The 19374-nt window shown below is 45.2% G+C and overlaps 1 protein-coding gene across 1 annotated transcript; it reads right to left on the bottom strand.

Annotated features, from left to right (window-relative positions):
- Positions 1-7787: 7787 nt before the first annotated feature.
- On the bottom strand, positions 7788-18050 carry enc1 (ectodermal-neural cortex 1). Its single transcript, XM_084571803.1, has 3 exons — positions 17933-18050; positions 11694-13509; positions 7788-8459 (listed from the first exon to the last, which is right to left on the bottom strand). Exon 2 carries the CDS (start codon positions 13501-13503, stop codon positions 11728-11730), a length of 1776 nt encoding a protein of 591 aa, XP_084427929.1. The 5' UTR covers positions 13504-13509; positions 17933-18050; the 3' UTR covers positions 7788-8459; positions 11694-11727.
- Positions 18051-19374: the final 1324 nt, after the last annotated feature.

Below are 19374 nucleotides of genomic sequence, written 5' to 3'. Positions count from 1 at the left end.
AGATGAGGATTAAGAAGGATTCCTGATGTTACCGTCAAGAGATAAGGGCCTTGCTGCAACTCAGATAAGATTCAGATAGATTGGTGCCACCAGCTCCATCCTGTTTACTTCTTCCTGTTGTACTCACTCTCCCGTGAACAGTTATGGGGTGGGGTGAGGCATTATTACAACTTCCGTGTTGTTAGACGCTGGCTCAGAAAGTCAGCCGGCGGGCATCTCGGTTGGGAAAAAAGAATGCCTCGTGTGCCAGCTAAAATGTGGGGAAACATTTAGGCTTGTATGCACCAGAAATAAATCCTTAAATGTCCAATTCTCCTTCCTGCATTTCGTCAATTGTGCCGGTCTGTCCGTCTCTTTGGCCCAGACTGAAAAATGTCTGGGCTGCTGAATGAAATTTTTTTTTGTACAAACATTTATGGTCTCTTTGGTGACCTTTCCTTTAGTTTCACCACCAGGTTGACATTTGTGCTACTAAGTGAAATGCCAGCATTGGATGGAACCACTCATGTCTCCTTCAGGATGAATTATTATGACAGCGTGTCTATGTGAACATATGTGGCAGCTATTCGACTGTGTACACCAAGAACCATATAGCGACCATCTGAACCCCCTCTACTTTCACATGTTGACTGTTTTTACACTTGAGCTTGGTTTATACTCTGGTCTAAGTACTCTGCAACCAATCTGCGCCAGTCTAGGTGATGCGGCAGCGAATGCATTTATACTTATACACCAAATGGTTTATTGCCAAATACTTTAAAATGTCTTTGTGTGTTCAATGCTAACATGTTAGCATCCTGATATAGCCTGGATACCAGACTCTCTGACTTCGCAGAGAGTCTGGCCTAGATCCATTGGCAAACGTTTATTTCCTGGTGGGAGGGCACAGTTTGAGGTTTAAAATCATCGGAGTTCCTTTAACCAATCACTAACGTTTGGTAATGACGTATGTTATGCGCCGGAGCCTTCAGGCTCTGCTGCCTCGTACTTCCGCTTTCAAGAACGCAACAAGTAAACAAATCGCTACTCTACCATCCCCCATTGCAATTAAGGACGCGAAATTGGAATAAAAGTGCTGTAATGCCAGGAAGCATATCCACAACGGAGCGAATGGCTTCGAGTATATCCGTCTCCGTTCGTGTAAACATTTCAAACTCGGCGCGCAACTGAAACGTAATTGCTCTCAGACCCGCCCTCTGTTCGCTGATTGGTTCGCCAACCAGTTGGCCGGAGTAAACGTTAGCGGATCAAGCTATTCCAGACGGAGTACTGTAGGGAATGCAAATGAGCGGAAGTACGTAGGCAGGCGGAGCCAGGCTAATCCTGATATACTTACGGCAGGAAGCAGGAACTGAGAAGGCTCTTAGTCTCTTTAGCTCCTACTTCAGGGAGGGTGTTAGTCCTCAACAAGATAAAATTGTTGTAACATAAGATTACGATGCTCAATCCAAATACGCCATGAGCTCACCCATGAAGCTCAGTGTGGGAAGCCACATGTGGCCTTGTTGGAAGTGCCAAACCGTGCAGAGGTGAAGACATGATTGGAGCTGAGGTGGGTGGATGACACCTAGTCGGACCGCTAGCAACCTGTGATTGGCCACACCCCTACTTATTCATTCATTCATCTTCTGTAACCGCTTGTTCCTGTTAGGGGTCGTGGATCGTCAGCTGGAGCCTATCCCAGCTGTCATAGGGCGAGAGGAGGAGTACACCCTGGACAGGTTGCCAGTCTGTCACAGAGACGGACAACCTTTCACACTCATACCTACGGCCAATTTAGAATCACCAATTAACCTAACCAGCATGTCTTTGGACGGTGGGAGGAAGCCGGAGTACCTGGAGAATCAGCCTCAAGTGGTTGTTGGAGGAACTGCAGCGTTAGCTTCACTTTTCATTCCACAAGGCTGCCGCTTGGTTCGACCTCACGGAGCAGCCAACAATGGAGAACAACAATGTTCTATAATAAACCACTGAACATCCTTGAACTTTGCTCAATGGAACGTATGAACATAATGATAAACCTGTTTAATAATTCTAGCTGATAACGAGGGTAGCAGGATAGCTAGCTGTTGTAATTTGTTGAAGTCTCGTTCAGGCCAATGGTCTTGTGTTTTTAAGGTAAGTGTGATACTGTAGTTAGCCAGTTAGCTTAGCTGAAGAAGAAACAACATACCTGACTCTCTCTATAACACATACACATAATGATACAGTATTCTTATGTAGCTCTCAGCAAGCAGTATATATTTCATAAAATGTGTAGCTATAGCTTTAAGTTTGTTGCCTGTAAAGGTATGTGGAGTCCTTCCTAAAGCAGTTAAACAGGCGAACAGTCAAGGTCGGTCACGGTTTTTGTTGCTCCCCTGTGTTCCGTTAATTGCAGCACTTTTCTAAATGTCCTCACCGCATTAGAAATCACTTCAGGTGATCTTCAAGAAGTAAATTAGCTTGTGGCAGCAGAGCACCCCAATCAGCGGGGTATCTTCCCTGCGATAGCCACAAATGTTTAAGGACGGGGTCAGCGGGATCACTCAGGCGGGAGGCTACAGTAATGACACAAGTGAGAGACAAAGGTGCAGGGGGGAAGGGAGGAGGGGGTGGAAATGAAAGGAGAAAGAAGAGCCATTGTGCTCCTGAGCAGACCTCCTCAGACTTAATTACCTCTCGTCCATTTGCCTTCTCATGATAACAGAGGGGGGAAGGGGGCATGCTGTGGAGGATAAACTCAAGACTAACGGAGATGTGTTAGTCACGGCCCGAACGAACTGAAGAAAAAATAAAGTATTTAGAGATAAACCTGAGATTTGAGCAACAGGAGACAGACAAGAGTAATCTTCCGTAACCGGGGAAACATCTCTGGAGTCGTCGCTCTGTGTGCTGCAGGTTACAGAAAGCTCTGATAAGGGATTTTTTAAAAATCTCGCGTCATCTCTTGAGTCGTGCATGGCCCTTTCTTCAGCAGCTCAGCAGATGATGTTTTTCCCAGGTATGTTATCTCCTGAGTCTTGACTCCAGATAAGCAGCTGAAGGGCTTTTGAAAGTACATTAAACTTTCTTTAAAGCACACAGAACAACAGAAAGCAAACACTTTAATGTTGTCGTTGTGTATTCAAGACATTTTAATCTAACATTTTAAATAAAAGCTCATGTTCAGGTGTTGTGAGAGGTCCCAGCGGGTATCATGTGACGTTTTAATCAAGAAATCTTTGCTGGAAAGCCTCTTTTTGGACATCTGACAGCGACTCACTGGCCCCTGACACGGTCCCCTTGCCTGAGGCGGGCTGGTCTTCAGCCTGCCTGCCTGAATGCTGATGTAACTCGGAGGTCACAGCGAGCACAACCCAGAGGATGGCTCTCTCATTCCGAAAACATCCCTGACATGATCACAGCGTCTGTGTGTGTGTGTGTCTGGAATGGTAAAAGGCGGCTCCACCCTGCATGGTATGAATATTTTTGTGGGTGGGCGAAGGCGAACGGAGCTCATCGGGCTTCTTGAGGCTTTGTGCGTCCACCTACCTGCACCCGACACTGCTAATGCAGAAGGAATCCCCCAGATAGAGGGGGCGGGTCTTGACAGTCAGCTCAAATAATTATCAATTTAGCACTTTGAGAAAGTTGAGCTGCATTTTTCTTTTCATATTTGGCTGCAAGAAATACTAGAAGGCCCGTCGCCCATTTCTTTGTAGCTGACAGTTGGTCGCTAATGGGCACTCCAGGCTTTGGTTGCCTAGGTAACCTTCCTGTATTTTTCCCACCTCGAATGTTTCCAAACAAGTGAAAAAAAAATTGCCAGTGTACGGACACCGCTAGCTACCATCTACGTTGCCGTTCTACCTGGTTTCACGCAACGCTTGAAAGTGCACTATCGACAATTTCGGGGTAGAACCCAAAGTCGTGGACGGTGTTTTCTTGTGTTAAACGTCTGGGGAACTTTGTGTTTGCGTTACACGTCAGTCGATGCAGTCGCTTCCGTTTGTCGTCTCCTCAAAGATAAGATTAGCTGAACTTGGTACGCTCCTAACCTTAGCCCTTCATCGTTACAACCTGCTGAGTCCACAGCGAATACACAATGGGAACAATTATCTCTGAGTAACAGTATCTGCAGGCTCCAGCTGTTTTGGGAAAACCAAAGTAAAACATTCATTAATTTTCTGGAACAGCTTGTCCTCTCGAGGGTCGCGGCGGGGGGGAGCTGGAGCCTGTCTCAGCTGTCATTGGGCGAGAGGCGGGGTACACCCTGGACAGGTCGAGAGACAGACAACCATTCACACTCACATCTACGGCCAATTTAGAATCACCAATGAACCTAACGAGCATGTCTTTGGACGCTGGGATGAACCCGGAGAACATGCAAAACAGAAAGGCCCCAATGGATTCGAACCCAGAACCTTCTGCTATATATTTCTACAAAAATTTAATTGGCAACTTGGAGCTATGTGAGGGAATGTAAGGAAGTCAGGAAGTAATTAGTCGCCAACATTTACACACCATATTTACCTTTAATTTTTGTTTTCATGGTTTATTAAGACTCTCTGCTGCAAAAGGCTTTGGATAACGTAATAACAACATCACCATCCCATCGCTCCCGGCTGGCGACCTGCGGCCCACATAGCAATTAACACGCGCACGACTTCTTCTCCTGACGTTTCTTCTAAATCTAAACTAAAATAGCGACGTCTGATGCAACTTGCAGTTTTTATTTTTATTGTAAAACATGTGGAAATCTGTTCTGTGCACACTCGCATGAGTGAGTCACGGCTAATGCGAGCGTTGCCAGGCGACGCTGACATGTAGGTACATTGTTTTCATCACACTCGGCCACACATGCAGACTGCCCACACAAAAGTACTAGACTTTAGTCTGTTCAGCCAAGCTCTGCATAAGCTAACGGCACCCAGAGGAGTCACGGTGTTGAAGGCTCGAGCCATCCGCTGTGTGTTCTGGGAGATTGGGAAGGTGGGGGGGAGGGGGTGTACTTCCTGGGGGACAGGAAGTCCCAACTTCCTGCCTTGATTAATGGGGGGGACTGTCGGATAACACAGAGGCGCAGAGGGGCCTCCCACACACAGGCAGAGCCCCCGCGTTTCACCTTGAATGTCAACCGTTGTTCTTTTCGGCTTCTCAGCAGAGAAGAAATATTCTCGCTGATAAGATCTGAACGGCTCATTTCGACACCTCAGCAGATTTTGTGACAGTCAGAAGAATGTTTGTTTATTTCCCAAGCCTCCCCCCCCTTTCCCCCCCTTTCCCCCCCTTCCCCCCTCCTCCGAGCATATGGGTGTATTTTGTTTGCGAATGCATGAGGGTCAGGATCCAGTAGAACTGGTGTTTCTCAACCGCATGTCACCGGTCAGGAGTCGTGTCAGGGCGAAGAATGTAAACAGCGAACGGCGCTGGACTCCGCCGAGCTGGAGGAATGCAGCGAGCGGCTCTGCAGTCACTCACTAATGGATGTTAGGCTTGTTGTCAAAAGAAGGACGGCTGCACCTCTTTGCAATGCTTGTCACTAAAAGAGAGAGAGGGAGAGAAAGCGGGGTGTTGGGAGCAAGATGGGAGGCAGGGGGATGGGGGGAGTATCGGGAGAGAGAGGTGCTTTTTAAGATTTCATGTTGTCCTCCAGCCCCCACAGTTTGCAGACAGGTTGCCGTTGCCAAGGTGACTTGACAGAGAAAGGGAAAGTATCTGGCTGTGTTTTTGCCTGTTCTTGCGCAGGAAGCTTTAGAAGCCGGAGGCACAGATAAGATGATTTGAGTCCCTCCTCCTCCACAGAACAAAAGCGGTACGCATGATATACTGCCTTAAATACCTCAGGACACTCTGGCTGCCGCATTCACTCCGAAAAAGCTGAAGCTTAAATATGCGAAACATGCAGCAAGAAGGAGAGAAAACACCCGACGGTGCCGCTTCCCACTTCTAAATCTGGCTTTTCACGTTGATACGTGCCGACAAATTATCTGCTTCCCTTAGAATTAAATAAAAAACAAGAAAAGAGGCGACGCGTTACAGTCAAGAGGAAAAAACTCTTAATGTTTATTAGCCATGAAATTTCACATTGTGAAAAAGGTCACATGTACAAAATAATGCCTTAAAAAATAGAAATTAAACTCTTACATGATGAGAGAGAGGGAAAAAAAAAGAAACGGATGCACGGCAACAGTGTTTTCTGTCCAATTTTGTCTTTTTTTTTTTTGAAGCGGGATACCTCGCTCGAATCTTGAGGCCGAGGATAAGAGGAGGGCAAGAGCAGAAATGGGAAATGCCACTCAGCAATTAGGTGCAAATTGAAGGGGCATTCATTACTCGCTGTTGCCGGGGAAACGCGCGCTCTGCGGGGAAAGAAATGCTCTTATCTGATTGGTGGGGCTGGAGGCTCTGTGTTCGGCGGTTGGACGAGGTCACAATGGTCTCCGCAGAGGTCCCACTAATGAAAGGAACTTTTGGGTGGCTTGAGGAGGTGAACTAGAATTAAAGGGGCCGTTAGCCACTTTACCTCCTCCTCCTCCTCCCCACCACCGCCGCCACTACCACCACACTCAAAAGATTTCAGTTCATGAGTCCGTGACATTTTTTTTCAAAGAAAAAAAAAACACACATTCCACCAAAACATCACCTCTTACATTGAAATTCAATGAGTCCATTAATATTCAATTGTAAAATGTCAATGTTTAGTAGACGGACACAGACAAAAACACTGATTATAAGCATTTCATATGCAAGTTGTTGTTTTTTTAAGACATTCACCGTTTTTTTTTTTTAATCATTTTTTCTTTTTTGGTCTTCATGAGCAATATTTTTGTTTTTTTATTTTTGTTTATGTGCATCAATGACACTATGGTGAAAAAGCACTGTGGTGTCTGCCGTCTTTTCTCGATGCAATGGTAAAGAAGACTTTTACACTCGGAGGAGCTAAGTTAGCACATGTCCTCCAGCTGTCCTCGGGAAGGACAGCTGCAAAGACCCCTTGACCACGTCCGGGTCCCTCCCAGTTAACGGGTCACACACTGCGCCGTTCAACCTTAGCTTTTATCTCGTTTCATTGGTACGCTTTGGCTCCACATTGGGCCGATTTAAGGCAGGTTTGGACCCAGGTTGGAGCCTAAAAAGAAATCCGTCAGACGCAGTATTTCACGCGGTGGGGACCCTTTACTAACGACTGCTTCGCGTCACCAGTAACGCGAGCCGCTCTTCCTCCTTCCATCCGCACTCGGAAATAACTGAGGTGCACCTCCGTGTCTTTTAAAAGAATGAGTTCCTCCTGGGAAAGACTGAACTGTGCAAAATGCAGCCCCACTGAGATCAAATAGAACACAACACCTGGCCATGCATGACACAACCCAAAAAAAACAAAACAAAAAAAAAACATACATTCACATTAGAATGCAGGCAGAGAAGAAATAAATAGGATTAAACATATTACAGAACAGAGTAACCGTTGCCATATAAATTAAGACTACATTGCAGCAAGAAGAAACTGATGAGATTCTCAGTTTGTGTTAAGGTGACAGGATTTCCGCGACCACAGAGAGAGGAGTTCATGCCAGTTTTTTACGGAATCACTACGAGTGAACATGCCGCTGCTTTTATCAGAATAACAGAAGCACAGCCGGTCTTTTGCAGCATTTAAGTATACAGCTCAATGTGACGGGCGCTCCTCCCGTAGCGGCGCGTGCGGCGGGTTGGTGAACGGGAGGGCGCTAATGCGTCACTGCAAAACAGCAAACATGTAAGGTCGAGACCTGGAGGCACCTCGACCCCCCCCACCCCCCCCCCCTCCTCGGCCCTGTCCTCCTCAACCTCAGCTGGTGTCGGTCATCAACACCTCGTGACTCGCAGTGACAGCAAAAGCCTTCATAAGAGGCAGAGGTCTCTGTGTCAGAGGAGTTTGAAGTAATTAAAAGAAAATGCAAACTTATTTAGAGTGTATAGAAGTGGGGATTTGCTCCTTCATTGTGCCTTTTTTTAATAAACCTATATTCAGTCTTTTGTTCTTTAGCACACCGATCATTGCATTCCCCCTTCTTCAATCTAAACATCATGCTATACAGTATTTTTTTTTTATTTTAATAATTGTTACCATAGAGAAAAACATCAACACAGATCCTCACAAGCCTGTCATGACTAAATGGGACGAATGCAGGTTGTGTGATATGTTTGCGGTGCTCCTACGGCAGCGTGAAAGCGAAGGCTGGTGTGCCACACAAGGTGGAGGAGTTTGCGCCTCGGATAACAAGCAGCAGTTTTTGTTTGGTTTCTTTTGCGCGTACGCCTCGGCTTCCTTTCCCAGAAACGAGAGATGGCATCTTCCCCCCCGGTTGAAGTGTCCGGCCTCCCGCCTCCCGCCTCTGGCTTCTGGCTTCTGCGACGTCAAAAATGAATGCGGGTGTCTGTACATCACTGCTCGGAGAATGTGGTGCTTCTTCTTCACAGTTGGGAGACCAGTAGATGATGCAAAACAGGGAAATCTAAAGGAAGAGAAAAGAATGGCTTGTTAAACAGGCTAATAAGATGTGCGGAGATGCCTGAAAGCAAACTGAACCTTTTAAAAAGGTGACTCCTTGAATTATTTAAAAGAAGAAGTACAAAAGGAGCAGAAACACATCTAGGGGAACAAAGATCAGACGTAAAGCTGCTCAAAACCCTTTCTCTCTCTTTGAGAGTCAGGGTGGAAGCTGGTATTTCTGTTGACATATGTTGTATTGGATTGCATTTTAGTTCCTCGCTATGATCTAATAAACCACACACTTCAGAGCTTATATATATATCATCACACTGCACAGGTCTCTCTAATGTGTCCACCCTGTTTCTACTGCTAGACTAATACATTTGGTAAATCCGCCCACTCCGTTTCCACAGCACAGCCTGGCCTCCATCCAGCTTCTTATCTCCGCCTCAGACTTCTACACTTTTCACTCCTGCCTGTGTTTTACTCCAAGAGTTTCACTTTGACCTTTCCATTTTTAAAGCTTTTACTTAATACGCTCCTATCTGTACATCACACGCTTGGCAGCCCTTGCTGTTTTTTTAAATGTGAATGTGAAACTGTGTCGTCTCCGCGCGGAGGTGGGCTTTTCCCATGCTGTTGCCGGAGGATGGGCACGTGATGAGTGAACAAATAAACCTTTCTTGCACGAAGATTGGATCGACCGAGAGGGCACGGCGATCATGTCTTAGGAATTTACTTGAAATCCAGAAATGTCCAGACATGGGAAGTGGTGTGCACAATAACACAAAAAACTCTATTCAGCTAAATTGCAATTCATCAACCGACCTTCTATGAAAACATCAGCAAACATATCGCAACTTGCTGCCAAAAATGTCCACCTAAGTTGTTTTTGAGTCCCATAAGAGAGGGCTATTCATATGGATATTTGTCGTCAACACGACCCCGTTTGACTCCAGAATAGTAAACAACTTCTTATTTTCCCAAATTAATCAAATTCACTTCCACCTGATTTGGACATTTAAAGAATTTGGACATTTAAAGATTGAGACTTTTCCCATAACTGTAGTCTGAATTCAAATTTAGAACCAGGATATTAGCTTAGCTTAGCTTAGCTTAGCTTAGCTTAACTGTAAGCGCGTAATTTAGCTATATCTGAAGCCAACAAGATTCACCTATTAATCTGCCAAGTATTTTAAATGTTATATCTGTTTAAAAAATGCTAAATATTTCTTGGCCAGGATTGCTAACCTCCTGGATTCAAAGCTGAGCTCATTGGCCATTCGTTGCAAATCCAGTCTGACATTACGGAAAACTATCTAAACACCATCACTATCTGTTTTGGAGGTGTCAGGTGAAGCTAGGAGATGTCCCGATAATGCTAATGATAATCTACGCTAAGGCTGAATGTCCTGTTTGCCGGTCATTGTTTACAGTCCAACTAGTAACTTGAGACCAGAGATGGGGAGTTGAGAGTCAACGCATGTTTACGTTCAGTTAACAGTTTGAAATTCAGTTTGAGGTGTTTGCTTGACAAATGCCACTCGTCTAGGAGTTCAGCCTCTTATGCTCACTAGAAGAGGAAGAACTGTTTAACTGTATGCAACCAAAGAAATGTGATTGGTCAATACTACTTGGGACTACAAACAGACGCCAGAAAGCTAGTAAAGTCTTAATCTTTCCCTACAGATTCTGCATATCGCTAAATATCTTACTTTAGTCTAAAGTGCATGTAAACCCATTTAATCTAGATATCTAGACTCTTTCAGGCCATTTTCTGGTCTTAAAGACACACTGAAATCAGTTTCATATTTCCATTGACTTAAACAGTCAACGGCTGCACTTAATTACTCATCAGATCACCGAAATCCCCAGCATTCATCCTGTAAATGTGGCCACCATTTACACCCACTGAAAAAAAAAACATCTGAAAAGGAAGAATCCCAGACAAGTTTGAATTGTTCCCCTAGGAGAGAGAACTTCTTTTTGCTCTCACAGTCTCCCTCTGTGAGGTCTAACTTCCTTCCTTTCCCTTTCATTCCTTAACAGTCAGCCTCCGTTACCATTCCTCCACTTCTTCCCTACGTTCAGTGAGTAGACTGTCAGTTGCCATGACAGGCAGGCACACAAAAAAACAAATTCTGTATTAAATTACTGGCAGGATTATTCGCTTCACTGAACACTGTGTTGCACTGGCCTCGAAGTAGTGCAAACCTTTCGGTTCTGTCTCTTCTTTTCAGAGATGAGTCACTGAAAAGAAAGGGAATAATAAGTCTTAAAAAAATATTCCATCCTGCAGAGAGGAGGAACATCAGAGTGTTGCAGCGGTGAAGCTGCTCAGAACTGTTTCCTGGCATTATCAAATGGGAGACGGTGCAGAGCTGGACAGCTGGGGAGTCACTCTACATTGCTCTCCTTTGAATTTTCAGGAGCTAAGGGCTGCAAGCCATTTAAAAAAATGCAATGAAAAATGGAAAGGACTGTCTCCATGGGTCTATGTGGGAGCCTCAGTGTAGGGATTGTGTGATGTGATGTGATCGTGACCCTGCAGTGTGCAGAAAGATCAGGTTTGCCAGCTGACTAACCATGCTCCACATACGTCTGGCCTGTTTATCATCAGAGCTGGAGTTAGAATAAGGCCATGAAGACATAGACGGAAGCAGAAGAGACTGTCGAGGGGTAGGGCTGACGCTGTGGAACTCCACAACTCTCAATCCTCACTTCCCCTCGCTGCCACTTCTCTCAGTTTCCTCTGCTTGTAAGTGATGATGAATGGTTTCCGACACTGCGTGAGTCGCAGGCTTGCCTCCCTCTCACCCGGCGTAAAGACCATAACCTCATCAAAGGAAGGCAACTGAGAGTGGATTAGCCCCGCCAGAGTGTTGTAGCCTGCTGGTGTGGAGGCTTGTCTAATTGGCAGACCCCCTTTTCCCACTTAGAAAGATTTCCCCCACAGGAGCTATAAAAGTATCCTATTCTCTTTCAATTACCCTCTCTGTCCTTCAGCCCATCCCCACAGCCACATAACTCACTTAACTAACACACACAAGCCCCTATCAATTCTCCCCACTGGTCTACCCTCCCTCCCCTGGGTATTCCTTCTCTTTTCTGCTGACAAGACTATTTTGGAAATCTCCGGAAAACACCTAAGAGATCCCAACTCAGAACCTTAACTGTAACAATATTTATCAGTACTGAGGAACCACAAGAGGCTAGTACTCTGTGTAAAATCGGTGCCATTAGTCGTAGAGCTTACCTCATGGAGAGGGTGCAGATCAAGGGTTTGTTGCTCAAGCAGGTAGGTGCTTCCAGGTGCTGACAAACGCAGTAGGAATGAGTGAGTATGGCACAGTTGTGATGCTGTTCCACGAATCCAGTGTGGGGTCATAGCAGTCCAGAGTTTTACACCGCTGTGTGCCAAAGTACCCACCCACCACATACAGTTTGTTTCCCGATGCCACGGCCTGGCAGCTCATCCGCTTGGCCGTCACATCCCCCACTTTAGTCCACTGGTAGGTCTCGCTGCTGAACTTGTACGCTGAGCATGCTGAGAATTCGGTATCCCCGCCCATGACGAATATCTGGTTGCCCAGCACGGCTGCAGCTGTGTAGCGCCATGGTTGCGGGCAGGATGCAGGCACAGTCCATCGGTTCTCCTGCGGGTCGTAGCACTGCACCTTGGGCAGCTTGTCGTGGGTGACGCTGGTTCCTCCAAAGGCAAACAACTTGAGCTTGACGCTGACTACCGCCGCATTACTCACGCCTTCTCTAAGAGGAGCCACCATGGTCCACTTGTTTGCCACAGGGTCAAACTGCTCCACCTGTTTGAGTGACACTGACGGAGAAGCTGGGAGGCAGCCAGTTGCTGCAGTGTGACCCCCTACGACGTAGAGGCAGTGTTTCAGCTCTGCAGAGCCATGGCCAAATCTGGCGATGAGCATGGGCGCTGCCTTCGACCATTCCTCGTGGACAGTGTCGTAGACCCATACATCTTTGGACACACCATTCTCTGAGCCTCTCCCACCAGTGATGTACACCTTGCAGCCAATAGCGCAGGCGCTGAACTCCTTCCTGGGGCTGGGGATGTCAGCCTTTGGGATGATCTCTTTGGCCTTCTGGTCCACCAGGTACAACTTGTCACACATGAAAGTCTGCCCGCCCAGAAGAAAGAGCGCATGGCTGGTTTTTCTTGGTCGAGCACATGGGCTGTTTACAACACCGTCATTCTGCAGGATCTTCAGCTTACAGCGGATGGCTTCATCCACCAGCTCCTTGCTCTTGGCCTGGGCGTTGATTAGCTCTTCTGTTGAGACGTTCTCCATTAAAAAGATGGCCGGCAGCAGGGCAAGGCGGACGGTTCTCAGGAGCTCTGGTAAATGGCAGTGCCTCCTTTCCAGGTCATAGTTGATCCAGTTAAGGGCAGCTTCATAAACAAGTCTCTCATCTTCTGTTTCTAGCTCCTCGTGTGACAGAAGCTGCACCACCATATCTTTGGGCAGTTGGAGGAAGTCCTCTGTCTTGCAAATAGCAGGGAAGTTGCTGAGGCACATACCCCAGGAGAGCTCTGACAGCTTGGTACACTGATGGGCGTCAGACAGCAACAGCATTCCAAGACAGTTGGACGGATGAAGGTTTCTCTCTAAGAATTCAGCGCAAGCGTCACGAATGTCCTGAAACTCCAACATGTCCCCAGCTTCCAGTAGTGACTCTGCATTCTCCTCATTGATGACCACGCGTGACGAGTACGCGTAATCGAGCAGGAGCTCTAAAACCTCTGGGTGGATGGAGTCGCGGAAGTCCACCTCACTGGCCTGGCTCTCCCTCAGACCGCCACTGAACATGGCCTCGAAGTAACGGCTGCAGGCAGCCAGCACAGCACGATGGCAAGGAAAGGAGCGGCTGCCAGCGTGAAGCAGGACGTCCGTGAAGAGCCTTTGCTGCCGTAGAGAGTTGAGGTGCATGAGGACACTGTCGGCATAGGAGGACTTGTGGAAAAGGTAGATGTTCATCGAGCCAGTGCTGGCCCGGGATTTCCGGTTCTCATGGACGCACACGGACATTTTCATTGAATCCTGAAACAAAAAAGGAATGAATTAATGCATTTCATGACATTAAGTATTTAATCTTTTAAATACACTCACTAACTGACTGCACAAGTACACACTGATAAAGATGCTAAAATACAACAAAGCTCAGCTTGGATATCGTGACAGGATGAATCGTTTTTGGATAAAGAGTAAAAATCTTTAAGAGAATAACATTTAGCCAGAGATGACGTGAATACAAATTGCAAAACAGCACACATCTGGGAGTTATGAAGGTCAAGTAGAAAATAACTCCACTTTTCAGCTGTGAGCAAAGCTAATCTCCCCTCTATCAGAGATGGCATGATTTGGTAAGTAAGTGTCCCTTTTGCAGAGAACACCCTAAGCAGCAGGATTCTTTTAAGCCTCTGAGAAATGCACAAAAGTTGCTTCCAGAAAATTGCAACTCCCTTCTCGGAGCTCGCTTTCGTTCCACCCAATTTCTAGTCATGTCAAGTGTCAAGTCTTGCGCTCTATTTACAGAGAGTCCCTGTCTGACCTTGTAAATCAACAGCTGACACATTCTTTGAACAGACTTTTTAATGTTTCTGGCCTGCTCCACAGACTATAGGTCTCTGCTGATATTTTGATAGAAGATCATTTAAGAGTAAACCTCCCCCGTGCCATATGTATTCCTTTTTAGTATCGACACACGCTTGTTGCTAGCAAACAGCTGCAAGCATGGACAACGTGCAACCTGCCAGTTACCATGAATTCCAAGGATTCCAATGCAAAAGAGGTTTGGAAAAACCATTTAAAAAGATTCCCGCAGCATGATTTATTCCTCTGCCCTCCATTTATATGCTCAATAATAACCGACTCTGTGGAGCTTCACAGCTTTGAACTGTATTCATCTGTATGCACCAAAAGGTGTGAGCGTTTTTGAAGGTTTTCGGGCTTTAACAGCTTCTCACAAACATAATCCCGTGAAAGTGAAATAGGTCCAGCTATGCCAGTAAGCAAATGTTCTACAGATCTACAGGTGTTTGATGCTCAAAAAGAAAGCTTTTCCTTTCAAGAGAGTTCAAAAGTTCCTGTGTGTCATGAAAGATTCTTTTATGGCCCGATCTGCGGAGAGAAGGGGGCAGTTTCCATTTTCCTTAAGTTGCGTCATCTGCTCAAAAATCCTCAGAATGCAGTCTCATGAATAAGCAATCAGGCCTGAACCCTGCAGGTACAAATACAAGTCCAATGGGGATTTCTGGTGAGCAGTGCCACTCATAGCTTTAGCTTTATATCTCAGAGAATACTGAATTAACTGAATTTCGTTCATGATCCTGGGAGGATAAGGCCTCTGATGCAGCTGTCAACGTTTGCATGGATTGTTTTTTTTCTGGTTTTAACAATTTCAGCGTTGGCCGGTTTGAATATGTTTGCATACTGATGTTAGCATTTAGCTTAAAGTAATGTTGAGCCTAAATTCAGCCCCTCACGGCCGCTAGCACGGCTGCAGACTCTTGTTTTTCTGCTCTGAGCGACTCAACAAGGACAGTTCAGGTTCGATGTTGAGTTTAAATAACTCATATGAACGTGACAGGACGAAATGAACTAAAACAACAATCGTCAATCATTATTAAAAGGCAATAAAACACAGGTAAATGTTGCGCCAGTATTCTCGGATTCCACTCTTAAAGAGTCTCTTTAAAATATAGGAGCGTTTCCGTAACAATACGAGGACGAATATTATTTATCACAAGTTAATGAAACGCAAAACCAGCTGCAACCTTGGTTCAACAAGATTTATTACATTCCAGCGGTGACAAAACTGGCAACCCATCATCCCCTGGCCTCCGGCTCAGCTATAATGAGAATATCCTCGCCGTGTCTCTCACCTGCACATGTCACCTCCTACACGCTCGCACGCACACACACACACACACAAAGCTCAGGATCACAACTGTAAATAACTCGATTTGAATGAGCGGCCCTAATAAGCCAGGCACTAAATTGGAGGGCATGTGCTAATAATTAGCGTGTTAATAAGTGTAACCTTCGCCCGACCGGGTTTGAGAATCAGCGGATCATTACACGGCAAAGGCTGACGCAGTGTGGTGATTTTCTCACCGGGGGTTGAGACAGTGATAAAACTGTAATTAATTTGTTAACAACATTTAAGCGACGCCGCGAAAAAAGAGGCAAATGTTCCTTCTGCTGAAAAAACGTGGAGTGCAGTTTCGGTGCTCTTGACTTCCAGAGTTTCTCTGAAAACGGCCGCGTCATGCTTTGCCATTATCTCATCTTGATAATGGCAAAGCATGACACGGCCTCGTTCTCAGAAATGACAGAAACATTTTTGCCTGTGGTCCAAACGACAGTCAAGAATTTCAAAATGTCTAAGAGGACGTGTTCTAAACCATTAGAAAAGCTTTTTTATTTAACTTTATTCACTTTAAATGAGGGTAATACCGCCCCCATACATAGAGGCGATCTGCTTGGGTTATTATTATTGTGCATTTTGCTCACTCAAGAATAGGAAACCGGATACTTTTGCATATTAAATGATAAAACCTGAACCACCAACAAAGGCTAGAGGTCCTGAACTCCTCGTGTTCGTGGGTTCCTGTCAGGGGGCATGGATTTTTGCAAATGTTTTATTTAATTCTAACGCTCGACTAACCTTTAAGTGGTAAAACTGTACCTAAAACATCTACAATAAGTAGAGGTAATGCAGAAATCAGACATCACTGCTTAAATTATTGCTTTAATGTTGTTGCTTGCGGTTAACGTGCACAGCATTTAGACACTGACAAGTCAAAACTTTCCTCACTTGAAGGAATGCTTAAAGTTTTAGGGAGTAGTTATCGTAACCTGGTCGACATTTATGTGGATAATATTTGTTCCACCTGACTGGAATCAATCATATCAGAGATTACAGTTTAACTGTTTACACGGACGCTAAATACAACGATCTGATAAGATGTTACGCGTCTACACGCCCAGTAACATCAGTCAGAGTTTTCAGCGTTGCTGGACTCAGGCTTCGTTTCAACATTTATCTGAACAACTGGCTGTTATGCTACCTCCGTGTTTCTGTTCCTCCTCATCACGTCACCTGACGTTTACCCCACGTGGAGCAAACGTGCTCAGAAAGAATGGACTTATTCCAACCGGAGAGAAACCAGCAGTTGAAGTGTTTCCACCCCTCTCGATCTGATCGAGGCCTTGTTATTCTGACTGTTAGTTGAATATTAGTGCGTAATCTTGCAAAAAATAAATAAACATCTTGGCAAATTTACTTAGTTAGTTTACCAGAGAAGTGCAACCTGATATGCAAAGGGGATTATTTACATGACATGTATGAGGAAATACGAACAGCAGGAACTGCAGAGGTTCCTGCTTAGACTCAGTTTACATATTCTTTTTATCTTTTTAGATTTGAACTGATGCCCTAGTTATTTATTTTTTTGGCTTCTTTCATAAGCAAAAGTGGAAATCAAATAAGGATTTGCTGCTTCCTTTTGTCCCGCTTCATAGTAACTTCACTTCCTGATGACGTTTTTCAGACAAAACAACAGATAGACCAGACTTTTAGATATTTACAGATTTACTAAGTATAATTTGATAAATACAACCACTCATCGCAGCCATGAAATAGACTTGTGGCTTCATGAGTCGCTCTTGATTGACTTCCCAGACTTGTCTCCTGCCACCAGAGTAGGTACAATGCCAGCAGTGCCAGAGAAGGCGCGTGTCTTAGTGTTAGCTGGACGCCCGTAAGACTTGTCATCCTCGCCCCTCTCACAGAAACCAAGATCCACAGGCACACAATCAGGAAAAGCTCCACACATGCATGCAGCCTCTGGACTCTTGTCTCTCTCTCTCTCTCTGTCTCTCTGTCTCTCTTTCCGAGGCCTGGCTGGCTGCAGCCTGCCTCCAAATCATTGCCAGGTGTTCACAGTCAACCATGGAAGTCAGGAGGAGGGATGGGAGGGAGACACTTCAAAAGTAAACACTGCGCTTATGTGAACCCGGTTCTGTACATCTGCTACTAAGAGAGAAACTACAAAAAAAAAAAGAGAAAAGACCCAAAACAAAGAGAAGAGAACGGCAGCTATTCATGTGAATGTTTGCAGAATTATTAACAGGACTGAGCTGATAGTCAAACTGGAGGTGTTAAAATGTGTACTGGCACATATAAATATATATATTTATAAAAGCATTTTTAAAAATGCACGAACAACAAAACACTGATCAATGATATAAATAAGTGTAAAAGGAGGATATGAGACAATCAGCTTGTTCTCCTGCTCTCTGTTGTCTCAGACACAGCCTCCTCCTCCTCCTCCTCCTCATCATGCTTTCAGAAGGAGACGCGGCCGTTTTTAACTCAAACCAATCTACTAATAAGATTAAACATCTTACATATGTGTGATTTATTGTCATTTTTATTTATTCATTTATTTATTTTTACCTCTTTGGGTGAAAGCAGGAGTTCAATTGCGTCCGCCGTATCCCTCGAACATGCCACTTCTGAAAGAGCCACGATGCAAGCCGTGCGCTCGGGGAGTGGAACTCCTTGGTTATTCCCGAGAAATAATAAGAATTTAAAAAAAAAAAACGTATGCAGGGCAGGGGGTAGTCGGTGAAGACGAGTCCGTTTCACCTGCTCTCTCCTCGCTCGGATTGTAAATAAAGGATCGTTTGAGGTGAGGGATGAGCCGGGGGGATGTTCGTCTCTCCTGCGCCGCTGCTGCTCCGCTGCTTTCTGCGACGGTCCTCCTCCTCCTGCTGCGCTCCCTCTTCGCTCTCTCTCTCTCTCTCTCTCTCTCTCACTCAAATCAATGGGTGTGTTTACAGCGAGGAAGGGGGAGGATCGTCACCTCGTGCAGGGAGACAAAGAGGGGTGTATGCATGTAGATGTGGTGTCCCGAGGCAGCCCCCCCTTCCCTCCCCTCCCCTCTTAAAAGAAAGTAGAGCTATTTTTCAGTTGCGTAAAAAAGGCAAAAAGCAAAGAGATCATTTATTTAAGTGAGGATTTTTTAAATTCTGACTGCTGCAATAATGTGAGAAGCTTTAAGTGGTTTAACTACCTTTAATCCACGGTTTATGTTTCATAGTTTTATTGTCAAAACCTGTGTTAATTCACCTCTTTAGGTCTTAGTAGAAAACTCTCAAAACATTAGAAAATGAGTCATTATTTTGGTTAAAATGTCACTATATGAGCCTGAAACATGAGCCACAGATGTCTTTATTTTTATTTTACAAGATTATTTTTAAGTTAACCCAGATCCAGAATTGTAATCAGACCCCCAGAGACATTTGTTGTTTTGTTTTTCTTTGTGGGATCATGACACATTTCACGACAGTATACCATATAGGAAATACCACCAAGTTTGAGTCACGGTTATTTAAACGTTTAGTCCTATAGCATCATAAAGGCACTGTGGGTTTTCTGGTCAGCCCAGAACGGGAAGTCCAACTTTATCCCATGAGCTCGTTTGTGTGATTCACATCTGTGGTCCCTGTTGACGGCCCGTTTGGCTGTGACCGAGCCCCTCAGTGGACCCTTGAGGCCATTGTGTTGTTGTTATTTTGTTTGTTTGTGTGTGTGTGTGTGTGTGTGTGTGATGTGCTCATGTGTTGTGGTGATTGCAGACTCGCATCCAGTTTCTGTTCCCATCAAGACAGAGTAACACTATTCAGTGTTAGAGAGGAGGCGGTGAATGTGTCGTATGTGTGACAGGAGGGACACCTAGTGGGTATGGGATGTACGGGACCTGAAGGCATCACGAAATCATGGATTAAATTAAATTAATAAGCATTCATTACTTTCTTATTGCTGCTATTTAAATAGAAAACAAACTTTTTTAAACCTTATTAGAAATATGTGACAAAACTCTGAAATAACAAATT

Source organism: Chelon labrosus (assembly GCF_963514085.1).
Source record: "Chelon labrosus genome assembly, chromosome: 22".
Taxonomy (NCBI): domain Eukaryota; kingdom Metazoa; phylum Chordata; class Actinopteri; order Mugiliformes; family Mugilidae; genus Chelon; species Chelon labrosus.
The sequence above is the reverse complement of the archived record's forward strand: the minus strand, read 5'-3'. Positions and strand labels throughout refer to the sequence as shown.